Genomic DNA, 13,495 nt, shown 5'->3' on the forward strand with positions numbered 1-13,495 from the left:
TAGTAGATAGCTCCCTAATACCGTGGTAATTAGGGAGCTATCTACTCGCGGCACGAATAGGATCTGAGTTTCATTCATTCAAATAAAATTTTCATCCGAACAAAAACTCCTGAGTTTCATGCTAACACGAATGGACGAACTGTTCTCATTCTGTTATGACGAAATCGGTAGTTTCGCCGGCGTTCAAAAAATTGCTTTGACCACAGGAAATGGAGCGGACTTTGCTCCTCCCCTGGGATAATAATAACAAAGTCTTTAACTAGGAAAGGTACATTCAGATTCCTCTGGTTTCAAGTACATCCTGGGGATGTTACCATAGCCCAACATCCAGGGGTTGTTACTATTACCAAATTTAATGGTAATCATTTTATCTACCTGGGAAGGATAAAGGGCCGAGTCAACCCTGCCGGGATTCAAATCTGCAACCCAAGGGTTGAACAGATTCTACTGATGATGCATTAGCCCACTGAGATATCTCACCGGCACAGTTGGGCAAGTGTAGGAAAAATACATAAGACAAAATAGTCCCTACTTTTCTTATGTTTTAAAGAAAACTATATCATATAGGAAGAAATGAAGAACAAATCCTGAGAAAGGGAGAGAAGAGGAGGCGATTGGTGAAAGGCAAGTTCAGCATGACAGTGCCGCTTTAAGTCTAGGATAGCATTATGCCTATCCCATGCATGCTTAAACTCCCTCACTGTGTTATCCTCTATCACATCAAATGTAAGGCTATTCCATGCGTCCACTACCCTCTCAGTAAAGTAATACTTCCTGATATTTTTAAACCTTTGCCCTTCATTCATCATTGCATTTCTCTCATTTTTATTTTACTTCTCTATCCCTCGTCTATTATTCTAGTTCTCTTGGGAAAAGTGGCATTTCTGACTGCTCTTTTCCCCCTCCTTTGGCCTTTATTCCAGCTCTTTCTTAATTAGCATTTATTTCAGTTGTTTATTCCCTGTGGTTTTTTTTCTGTTTTAAAGGGACACTATAGTCACCTGAACAACTTTAGCTTAATGAAGCAGTTTTGGTGTATATAACATGCCCCTGCAGCCTCTAACATGCTCAATCCTCTGCCATTTAGGAGTTAAATCCCTTTGTTTATGAACCCTAGTTACATCTCCCTGCATGTGACTTGCACAGCCTTCCATAAACACTTCCTGTAAAGAGAGCCCTATTTAGGCTTTCTTTATTGCAAGTTCTGTTTAATTAAGATTTTCTTATCCCCTGCTATGTTAATAGCTTGATAGACCCTGCAAGAGCCTCCTGTATGTGATTAAAGTTCAATTTAGAGATTGAGATACAATTATTTAAGGTAAATTACATTTGTTTGAAAGTGAAACCAGTTTTTTTTTCATGCAGGCTCTGTCAATCATAGCCAGGGGAGGTGTGGCTAGGGCTGCATAAACAGAAACAAAGTGATTTAACTCCTAAATGACAGTGAATTGAGCAGTGAAATTGCAGGGGAATGATCTATACAGTAAAACTGCTTTATTTAGCTAAAGTAATTTAGGTGACTATAGTGTTCCTTTAAAGCACTGGTACCAAAGATGTATTTTTCTCCGAAATAGGGAAACGGATAGCCCTCTATGTGGATATCTTTTAGCTTTTTAATGTTTTTTTTTTTTGTTTGTGACTGTTCTTTTTCAACTGCAGCATCATGTCACTGTCACCTTAAAATTATCCAATTATCCTTCTCACTTACCTGTACATCACGCTGAACAAGGGTCATATCCACATTGGTGCTTTCATCTCTGTTCCCCTTTAAGAATAATAGACATGAATTACAACATAGAAGAAAAAATACAAAACAAAACATATGGCCTCATTCATATTTAAAGAAGCCTACGGGGTATTTACACAATTTCGGTTTCATCTGTGGTGAAACAGAAATTAATAATATTGTATTCAACACTTTTTTTCCATTAATTGATTTAAACTTACAAACTATCCAAACAATTGTAATTCTTATTTTTTTTAAGAATTATAGAGTATAGCTGCCCACATCAATTTAGTAAAGCGCAGTGGCAGTCTAGGGACATAGCAGTCTAGGGACATGGAGGACATGGAGGTCATGGAGCAGAGCATGGGTGATATGCAAGTAAGAGGCTGAAGGAACAGATGGATAAATGGATGACATAGCAGAGGTCCTGAAACTCCTGAAAAAAAGCACGACAAACGTGATGGCTATAGGAGATGGTAGAAGCAAAGGTTACAAATACCGTATATACTCGAGTATAAGCCGACCCGAATATAAGCCGAGGCCCCTAATTTTACCCCAAAAAACTGGGAAAACGTATTGACTCGAGTATAAGACTAGGGTGGGAAATGCAGCAGCTACTGGTAAATTTCTAAATAAAATTAGATCCTCAAAAAATTATATTAATTGAATATTTATTTACAGTGTGCGTATGAGTGCAGTGTGCGTATGAGTGCAGTGTGCGGATGAGTGCAGTGTGCGGATGAGTGCAGTGTGCGGATGAGTGCAGTGTGCGGATGAGTGCAGTGCGCGTATGAGTGCAGTGCGTGTATGAGTGCAGTGCGTGAGTGCAGTGCGTGTGTGTATGAGTGCAGTGTATGAGTGCAGTGTGTGTGCAGTGCGTGTGTGCAGTGCGTGTATGAGTGCAGTGTGTGAGTGCAGTGTGTGAGTGCAGTGTGTGTGTGTGAGTGCAGTGTGTGTGTGTATGAGTGCAGTGTGTGTGCGTATATATTAATTGAATATTTATTTTCAGTGTGTGTATATAATGAATGCAGTGTGTGTGTGTGAGTGTAGTGCGCGTATGAGTGCAGTGCGCGTATGAGTGCAGTGCGCGTATGAGTGCAGTGTGCGTATGAGTGCAGTGTGCGTGTATGAGTGCAGTGTGCGTGTATGAGTGCAGTGTGCGTGTATGAGTGCAGTGTGCGTGTATGAGTGCAGTGTGTGTGTGTGTATGAGTGCAGTGTGAGTGCAGTGTGTGTGTGTATGAGTGCAGTGTGTGTGCGTATATATCAATTGAATATTTATTTCCAGTGTGTGTATATAATGAATGCAGTGTGTGTGTATGAGTGCAGTGTGTATGAGTGCAGTGTGTGTATGAGTGCAGTGTGTGTATGAGTGCAGTGTGTGTATGAGTGCAGTGTGTATATGAATGAAGTGTGAGTGTGTGATGCAGTGTGTGTTTGTGTTGGTGGGGGTGGGGGTGGGGGTGGGCATTTGATATATTATTAATTATAATTTTTTTTATTTTTATTATATTATTATTTTTTTATTATTATTATTTATTATTTAATTATTATTCATTTTTTTTTTAATTATCTTTTTTTTCGTCCCCCCTCCCTGCTTGCTAGCTGGCCAGGGAGGGGGGCTCCTTCCCTGGTGGTCCAGTGTCATTGGTAGTTCAGTGGGGGGAGAGGGGTGCTGGCAGAGCTGTACTTACCTTTCCTGCAGCTTCTGTCAGCTCTCTCCTCCTCCGCGCGGTCTGTGCAGCTCCCTCTGTCAGCTCCCAGTGTAAGTCTCGCGAGAGCCGCGGCTCTCGCGAGACTTACACTGGGAGCTGACCGAGGTGCTGAACGGACGGCGCGGAGGAGGAGAGAGCTGACAGGAGCTGCAGGAAAGGTAAGTACAGCTCTGCCAGCCCCCCTCTCCCCCCAGTCTGTATTATGGCAATGCAAATTGCCATAATACAGACTCTGACTCGAGTATAAGCCGAGTTGGGGTTTTTCAGCACAAAAAATGTGCTGAAAAACTCGGCTTATACTCGAGTATATACGGTACATTGAATATGGCAAAGCAAAATGATAGATGTCACCTTATTCTCTGTATAAGAACAGTTATGTGATATTAAGATTTGCATAAAAGATTATATTCAATTTGATCCAGATGTGTTTAGCTGTAGAAAATTGCTAATTATGAACTTTTTCCAGAAACATCTGTGCCCAGTTAGCTGTGCAGAAATCTGTCACTATATCATTCATGAGGAATTTGAATTGTATAAAACAGCATTTCCTGAATGCCTCTCATCCCGCTTTTTAACCTTGGGATTGAAGTTAGGAAAGTTGATGTCCCATGTTAAATTTAAACAGATACAGTTTGCCATAGGATTTTTAATGTGGCTACCTCTGACATCACAGACTCTCTCCATGAACAGGCATGAGGGAAATGTTGTGTTTTGGGGTACTTATGGGATTTTATAAAAAAAAAATGTGTTTTTCTGCCTGGAGATAATTGAGTTACATACAGTACTTTATTCAAATCTCACAGGCAGAGGGGAGGGATTGTATGTGTGTTATGGGAGTGTTGTACAGGTTATTACTGTTCTTATTGGTTTATTCCCTTTGTGTCCCTGCGCCCAACAAGGTTCACCTAGGTGTCACCCTTGTTGGGAAAAATTGAGTTCCTGCTTAACCCTCAACACGTAGCCTCGTCTCGTGATTGGAGGGGAACTGCTATATTCACACTGGGGATTGCTATACTCCCTATACTCCCCTGGGTTCTAATCACTAGCTCTTCTAAGAGCTGTTCCTGCAACGCTCTCTGGAGTAGGAGAGGTTTTTCCCACATGGTCCTGGATTATCAGAGGTTGGTCCAGGGTGGGAGGAAGACGGCGAGATCCCATCTAGTGGCTAAGTGGCTTTTGTCACAGTCAGTATGTGTGTGTATCTGAGTATGTACCCCATCCGGTGGCGTACATGGTGATAATCCAATTGGTTCCAGTTTAAACCCTTAAAATTATGATAAGCCTACAATTTGGAGCACTGCTAATCAATCCTTTCTTTTTGTGCATTTGTAGCCTGTTTAAAGGGCCCATGTTTCTGTATCCTCAGCTAGTAGTTTGGGTGATGTTTACAGCTATTGTATGTGTATTGGTCATAGGAAAACCAAGTCTGAACATGAGTGCATAAATATACAACAAGCACAAACAAAGGCCCCCAATACACTCCAGTCTTGACAGTTCCATGCCTAAGCAGGGGTAAGCAGGAAGACTTGAGATATGACACAAAAAGGAATTTACCTGAGATAAAGAAATTAGCAACCGCTGGAAGTGGCCAGAGGTGTCACTCTTGATTGCCTGTTCGAGGGTCTTCTTGAATTCTGCACGAGAGGCACAAGTTTATTTATTTTTATTTATTGAAAAACCTAGCAATTCTTCTAGCACAAGGTATACATTATTTCCAGTATGCAAAAACACTTTCTATGATATAAGAAAAAAAAAAATATATATATATATATAATACACAGCTAAACGCACATAATACAGAGGGCAGAAATAAAAAATAAAAAAATATAGCCAGAGTGAACCACAGATAAGACAAAAAGAAACCAGAAGATAAAAGTTGCTTCCTGTTACAGTAACATGTTACAATTTTTACTTTCTATAGTATACAACGCATACTGCTGGATACTATACATTTATTTTTACTGCATGCACTTTTCTTATTTTTTCAAGTATTGTAATTACCATGCCTATATAAACCTTGAATGGTAACGGAAATAAATAAAGCAAGTAAAATATGTTTCCCCTTAAGTGATTTAAAATCAAGTTGTGGTTACCATGACAGGTTTAAACCTGTCATTACAACACAGAAACAGGAGGTATTCCGCCATTTTGTCTAATGTGGCCCAATCAGAGTTAGATGGCACTGTATTTTAGAAAATCTTAGAATGAAACATGGTAAATATGAAGAAATTAATACAGTTTTTGAAGACTGACCGGTTTTGTATATCCTGTTAATTTCCTGGATTTCTACATTGGGCCGTGAAGCCAGGATCTCAATGAGACATTCCTCATCTGTGCCTGCACCCTGTTTCAAAACAGTATGCGTGTAAGTCACTTGTGTACCAGTTGTTGCATTTCAGACACACACAAAGCATCTTCACAATCATTTTATACTAGCCTTAATGGCATCATGGATTTCTTGTGCATCATACAAAGATGGAGCTTTCATCATTGCAAGAATCGTCTTCTCAAAGTTTCCAGACAGCTCAGACTTCAGGTCTTTGATCAAGTCCTGTTAACAAAAGGAACATGAAAAAAATGTCAGAGAACAGGTATTGCAAACAGACTTATTTTTAAGAATAGGTGAAAGTGTTGACTATACTTGGAACAGAACAGTGAATAGAAAATTAAGAAGGTAATGCAACTTTCTTCCAAGAGTCCCACCATTGAAAGTTGCGCCCTTCTGATTAATACAGACCGCCAATCTGTTATTTAAACCCTGAACTGCTGCACATGAAGGAATTATTAGGCAAGTCCCACGTGGGTGAAAGAGAACGTACAGGATCTCCATTATAGATTTAATCCCTGACATGTCATACATTGAGCGAAGATTCCTCCCACTCAATTATTATTGATTTACAATTATTTCAAGCCAGCAAGATTTTCGGTACCATTTCACTTGCTAAAATCTCTGCTTCCATTGGAGTCATGCACACTTCCATCTATTAGCTTGCCCACTAACTCTGTTTCTGTAATTGATTACCTAAAAAAAACTAATTAAGAAGGGAGAGAAGTGGATATGCCTTGCATAACAGTGCAAGATCTCAGCTTATGGGCAGGGCCTTCTATACCTTTTGTATTTATCTGTGTATGTTGTATGCTCTCCCCTATAACTTGTTTGACATGCGTTTATCTGGATTTAGTTTTTTTGTTATTCTGTCTCTCACTGTTAAAATACACATACCATTATAATTATAGATTGATCATTTCTTTGTCAGTGGACAAACTTTCAAAATCAGCAGGGGATCAAATACTTTTTTCCCCTCACTGTAATTGTACAGCGCTGCGGAATGTGTTGGCGCTTTATAAATAACAGTAATAAATAAATAAAACAATAATATCTCTCAAAATATGTCTTTCTTGCCATCTCACATCACTGACATCTGGCATAACGTTCGCAAAATACATTTTTAACCTGTAGTGTATTCATATATACACCTGTGTGCAGACTCACCTTTCCATACGCCGTTTTGAAAGACAAGCTGATTTGCTGCCTCTGCTTGCTGGATCGGCTCCCCAGACATTCAATAATGGCTTGTTCATCCGTTCCTGTTGTAAATGGGTTTATATTATCATTGTTTATAATAGTTCCACGGACTTTGCCAGGGCTACTCAAGACTGGCAAGAATATGAAACAAATGTTCAAGAACACAACATCCACTTAAGTAAACAAAGATTTTCAAATCCTAAACTAAGAGAGACAAACCCAAAAAAACTGCATCATATTTTGTTTAACTAAATGGGAAAAGTAAAGAGGCTTTCAAAATGACCTTATTTTAAGCTTACATACACAGTAACATAGCTGAAAAGAGACATACATCCATTAGGCTCAGCCTTTCTCACATCTGTTTCTACTGTTGATTCAAAGGAAGGCTAAAACAAATCCAGTTTGAAGTGCTTTCCATTTTTACAAAAAAATTGAATTTTTTTTTATTCTTAAGCCTAGAATGATAGTGAGATCTGTCCCTGGATTAAGAAACTGTTACTCTGCAAATTATACAACTGGTTGTTAAATACCTACTGCAAATATATTTCAGGAAATTCCTCAGCATTGTAAATGAACATGACCCAAGTGAAAACAAATGGGTTGATAAACAGGTAAAAAAAAATGCTGGTCATATTATATAAAATCATTATGGTATGATGTTCTTACCAAACCCTTTCATTGCTTTTCTGAGTACTTCTGCATCCCTGAGAGGATCAAAATTTGGCGCATCTGTGATTGTGCCCCGCTTGCCAATCTAAAAAGAGTACTTTGTGTTAGAAAATCCTTGGTAAGCACTCTGGGATGAAATGATGACAGCACAAGTTTAAATTCTGTATAAAATGACACTGCGTACCACAAATGAAGGAGCAGTTGGCATTCCTGGTGATGGCGCTCCAGGTGTTGGATATGATGGCATAGAGGGATTCATTGTTTGACCTGAAGGGTAGTTTGGCATAGGTGCCTGTCCTGGATAGTTCATTGGTGGCTGTCCTGGCATTGGCATGGGTGGCTGGCCAGGTGCTGGCATGGGTGGTTGACCAGGAGTAGGCATTGGTTGACCAGGTAGTGGTGCTCCTGGATATCCGGGGTTATATCCTGGCATCCCTGATTGTTGGTCTCCAGGACTAGGGTACATTCCATAAGGACCTTGAGGCATTCCAGGCTGTTGTGGAGCTCCATACCCACCTGGAGCAGATGGATAACCTCCACTACCACCACCTGGAGCAGATGGGTACCCTCCACTACCACCACCAGGAGCAGATGGGTACCCTCCACTACCACCTTGTGGGTACATACCTTGCTGTGGATTCATGCCTCCGAAACCAGCTGGTGGAAAATTTGGTCCAAACTGTAATACAGAGAATTATAGTTACTCAAGTTTCCAAAAATTACCTTAACTCTCAATAAATAACCAAACATCTGCTAAGAGTCTCTTGCATGAGTTGAAAAAGTTAACAATAATAAAAATGATTCCTGTTTTATAGATGGAATGAGCATGGAATCAATCTGTGATGATATTCCCTGTATTTTTCTGTCTACAATGAGACAAATAACTCAAAAGTAAAAGAAATATTCAAATTGCCCTCAGCATAGGCGTTTTGTTTGTGTGTTAAGAATGCTGTCTTTCTCACTGGAAACAAACAAATAGCGGATCTTTTTCAAGAAAGAAACACTGCCTTCATTCATCATGGCACCTACGTGGTCTTTACTAGTTTTGTAGCAGTGCATTGCCAATTTAGTAGGATTACATGTAAGCTGCACTCCTGTGTTTAACATCATTTGTTATGGTTAAATAATAGGACAGGCAGGACTTGTGAGTAGATTCCCTATTGCCTGTAAGGATAAATTAGAGAAAGAGAATAATCACCCTCACCAACAGAAAATAATTTTACATGTGGAAAATATTCCAATTAGAACGAAACGCCTTGTGTATGCCTTCTTAAAAGGTAAATTATATAGTGAAATCATAAATTATAATTATTTTTTTTAAAACTCTATTATATATATCAGGGGTTAATGTGTTTTACATATGTGTGTGTGTATATATATATATATATATATATATATATATATAGGGGTTAACGTGTAATAGCGGTTGCAGGAGTTAACGTGGAAATGTAGTGCTGGGACAATTTCAGCTGCCGTCATTAAAATTCCCACTAATTTTGGCAGGAAGAGCATGCAGAGATTTTGTGAGATTTAGACTGCACTGATGGTGATCCATGAAATTATTCTCAATAATGAACGGGTTAATAAGAGATCATCTCCTTACAGATTGACTGGAGGGCATTAATCACAGGCACAATTAGAGTGTACATAAGTTCTAGTTTGCCCAGGTTGTTGCGGTCGCCCAGGAGTTGTGGGAGTCTGGGCACAGGACTTATTTCTGTGTATTTGCCCAATTTTAGGGAGTGATACACTTTTGATGTGGCTATTTTAATGATGATGGCAGCTGAAAGTTGCCAGCAAGGACTCTAATGCCCACTACTCTCAGACAGCTTTGGGACATTTATGCCTCAGTGCTGCCCTGGCAGTAGAGTCCTCTATTTTAACACAATACGTTCAGAAGTGATGGATAAAAGCACAGCTTGGATATGTTACATGATTGAAATCATAGAGCGTGGTCCATGTCATCATCTGAATCGCTGTAGTTAACGTTTTGGACTATACCTACCCCATACTGCTGTGTGTTGGATTGCTGAGCAAATCCTCCCATATCCAACCCTATCGGAGGAGGATTACCGGGCACTCCCCACGGGTTATTACCTGTAGCAAACAGAGAATTACAGTAAAGTCAAGTCATTACAGGCATCAGCAGCTCAAGAAAATGAGGGGGTGGAGTACAATAAAGAGTGTAAATGTTTCTCTCAATCCTGATATCTTATCAGAGTAGATTATATGAAAAGGTCCTAGAAGACTATCTGCACTATTTTATCTAAAAGCACACAGTCTCCATTAATGTGAGATGTTTTCTATAGAATTACAAACCTTCAAAGCTCCCAGAACAAACAGTTTATCATTTGTTGACAGTAATCGCTCTATAAACTTACTTACCTGAGGGTACAGGGGGGAAACCACCCATAGGAGGATAGCCAGGGTAGCTCATATTGCTTTTTTTTTTTTTTCTTAAGATCAATTAGTGCCGGTTCTGGGATTAAAAAGACAGATGTTCAAGCTCAGTTAAAAGTATATTGGGACTATTACAACACATTTACAGTGGAATTTTAAATGTGAGTGTTACAGATGTTATTCTCATACTTTACAACTTTTATATAGTCATATACAGGTATACTATTACCACATTTTAGTGAATGTAACAGGAGTTGTGGCCAATGAGTGAGACTATGCCAGGACTTTTTTTTTGTGACTTTTGGTCTTGAATGACTTATTATTCACAAAAGAAAAAGACAATGGAATTTATTTATACAAACAAATTTATGAAACACATACGTGAAACACAAACTATGTTTTATTGTTATAAATTTCTGTTATTAATACATAAAATGTTGAACCCCTAGAAAACAGAGAAGGACAAAAAGAAGGTACATCAAGTCAACACTATAATTATAGTAAATGAATTATGCACATTCAAAGAAAAAACAGAAAACCAGTGATTTACTTTAAAGAACAAAATTGTGGAAGAAAAAAAAAATATTTTAAGGGACCTGCATACTCTCAGGGGAAGTTACATAGTTACATAGTTAGATAGCTGAAAAGAGACTTGCGTCCATCAAGTTCAGCCTTCCTCACACCTGTTTTTTGCTGTTGATCCAAAAGGCAAAAAAAAAACAAAAAACAAAAAAAAACCCAGTTTGAAGCACAATTTTGCAACAAGCTAGGACAAAAAATTCCTTCTTGACCCCAGAATGGCAGTCAGATTTATCCTTGAATCAAGCAGTTATTACCCTACATTGAAAGATTATATCCTTGAATATTCTGTCTTTGCAAGTATGCATCTAGTAGCTGTTTGAACATCTGTATGGACTCTGATAAAACCACTTCTTCAGGCAGAGAATTCCACATCCTGATTGTTCTTACAGTAAAAAAACCTTTCCTTTGCCTTAGACGAAATCTTCTTTCTTCCAGTCTAAACGCATGGCCTCGTGTCCTATGTAAAGTCCGGTTTGTGAATAGATTTCCACACAATGGTTTGTATTGAAGTGACATAATCTGCACTGTTATCACACACTCTGAGGTAATACAACCACCACAGTGATAAAAGGAAATATCAAAACACTAAAGCAGAAGGTGTGTTCAGCATCTATCTGCAGAGTGGAAGTACTAACTCTGCTATCGGTTAGTCCGAGGATGGGGTTTATAGACTATCCATAAGAGGTAGTGCTAATTGTTTTTTGTTATTCCTTTATTTCACAGAGTGCGATAACAGTGCAGATCAGGGCTCCAAAGAAATTCCAAAGAACTTTCCCACGCTTGTAAAATGACACAGAGCACTGTGATTGGATGGATTTCAAGCCATCCAATCACAGTGCTCTGTGTCATTTTACAAGCGTGGGAAAGTTCCAAATAATTTTCCCACGCTTGTAAAATGACACAGAGCACTGTGATTGGATGGATTTCAAGCCATCCAATCACAGTGCTCTGTGTCATTTTACAAGCGTGGGAAAATTCCAAAGAACTTTCCCACGCTTGTAAAATGACACAGAGCACTGTGATTGGATGGATTTCAAGCCATCCAATCACAGTGCTCTGTGTCATTTTACAAGCGTGGGAAAGTTCCAAAGAATTTTCCCACGCTTGTAAAATGACACAGAGCACTGTGATTGGATGGATTTCAAGCCATCCAATCACAGTGCTCTGTGTCATTTTACAAGCGTGGGAAAATTCCAAAGAACTTTCCCACGCTTGTAAAATGACAAAGAGCACTCTGATTGGCTTAAACCCACCAATCAGAGTGTTCTTAGGCTAATTGCAGGGCGGGGCAAGGCTTTATAAGCCTTGCCCCGCCCTGCGGAGCTCAGTCTGCGCGGAGCCCTCCATGGGTGAAGATGGATTATTTTTTTGTGCGCTCGGGTTTTTTCTTTTTCGTCGGGTTTTTTTTTTTTTGCGCTCGGGTTTTTTATTTTATTTTTAGTTCGACGGCTATGATGGTTTTTTATTTGGCCTTTTTTGGGGCTGAAAAATGAAGATTTTAGAAAAAAGAAGACGTCGAATGGTAAGTTTAATTTTACTTTACAGGTTAGCAATTTTATTCCCCCCTCACTATTTTTTAGGGTGAGGGGGGTAGGTAGGGGCATTTTTTATTTGGGTGGGGGGTGGGTGACTAGGGGCTTGGGCACCCCTAGTCACCTTGATGGGGGGGGGGGATTTACTTAGTGCCCCCACCCGCCGCCCAGGGGTGGGGGGGCAGTAGGCCCCCCCCCCTTATTACTATGATGGCCCCCACCCGCCGCCCAGGGGTGGGGGCCGGGGGTGGGAGGACAGTAGGTCCCCCCCCCCCTATTACTATTATGGCCCCCACCCGCCGGCCAGGGGTGGGGGCCGAGGGGGAGGACAGTAGGTCCCCCCCCCTACTACTATTATGGCCCCCACCCGCCGCCCAGGGGTGGGGGCCTGGGGGGGGGAGGACAGTAGGTCCCCCCCCCTATTACTATTATGGCCCCCACCCGCCGGCCAGGGGTGGGGGCCGGGGGTGGGAGGACAGTAGGTCCCCCCCCCCTATTACTATTATGGCCCCCACCCGCCGCCCAGGGGTGGGGGCCGGGGGGGGGAGGACAGTAGGTCCCCCCCCTCTTATTACCATTATGGCCCCCACCCGCCGGCCAGGGGTGGGGGCCGGGGGGGAGGACAGTAGGTCCCCCCCCCCTACTACTATTACGGCCCCCACCCGCCGCCCAGGGGTGGGGGCCGGGGGGGAGGACAGTAGGTCCCCCCCCCCCTTTATTAACATTATGGCCCCCACCCGCCGCCCAGGGGTGGGGGCCGGGGGGGGGGGGAGGACAGTAGGTCCCCCCCCCTCATTATCTTTATGGCCCCCACCCACCGCTCAGGGGTGGGGGCCGGGGGGGGGGGGACAATAGGTCTCCCTCCCTTATTTTACTTAACGGCCCCCACCCGTCATTTAGGGGTGGGGGGCAATATTTTTATTTTTTTTTCTACAGTGAGCAGCCACAGGCTGCTCACTGCTTACTAGACATGCCCCTACTCGCGGTATAGCGAGTAGGGGCATATTATTTACTAATACTAAGTAATCTTTACTTAGTATTAGTACATTTGGCTGAAAGACCAATTCAGGTCTTTCAGCCTTTCAGTAGATAGCTCCCTGATACCGTGGGAATTAGGGAGTTATCTACTAAGCGGCTGTAAGATGCAGCCACAGCAATGAATAGGATCGGAGTTTCATTCATTTGAATGAAATTCCGATCCGAACAAAGTACCGAATTGCATCCTAACACCAATGGAGAAACAGTGCTCATTCTTTTAGGATGCAATTCGGCAGTTTTGCCGGCATTCTGTCTAAGTGACAGGACTTTCGGCAATACTGACAGGAAGCATTGTGGGAACAGGGAGG

At 41.3% G+C, this 13,495-nt stretch overlaps 1 protein-coding gene across 1 annotated transcript in view; it reads right to left on the bottom strand.

Annotated features, from left to right (window-relative positions):
* Positions 1–13,495, bottom strand: part of ANXA11 (annexin A11) — a 52,035-nt gene that overhangs the window by 12,179 nt on the left and 26,361 nt on the right. Inside the window, exons 2-10 of the mRNA XM_063434147.1 lie at positions 10,021–10,114; positions 9,641–9,732; positions 7,820–8,314; positions 7,633–7,720; positions 6,934–7,028; positions 5,878–5,991; positions 5,694–5,784; positions 4,995–5,074; positions 1,709–1,765 (exon numbers count right to left, since the gene is read on the bottom strand). Of these exons, the coding sequence (XP_063290217.1) occupies positions 1,709–1,765; positions 4,995–5,074; positions 5,694–5,784; positions 5,878–5,991; positions 6,934–7,028; positions 7,633–7,720; positions 7,820–8,314; positions 9,641–9,732; positions 10,021–10,072 (1,164 nt within the window). The 5' untranslated portion in view covers positions 10,073–10,114. The remainder of the gene's footprint in view (positions 1–1,708; positions 1,766–4,994; positions 5,075–5,693; positions 5,785–5,877; positions 5,992–6,933; positions 7,029–7,632; positions 7,721–7,819; positions 8,315–9,640; positions 9,733–10,020; positions 10,115–13,495) is intronic.

This window comes from Pelobates fuscus, chromosome 10 (genome assembly GCF_036172605.1).
Source record: "Pelobates fuscus isolate aPelFus1 chromosome 10, aPelFus1.pri, whole genome shotgun sequence".
Lineage (NCBI taxonomy): Eukaryota > Metazoa > Chordata > Amphibia > Anura > Pelobatidae > Pelobates > Pelobates fuscus.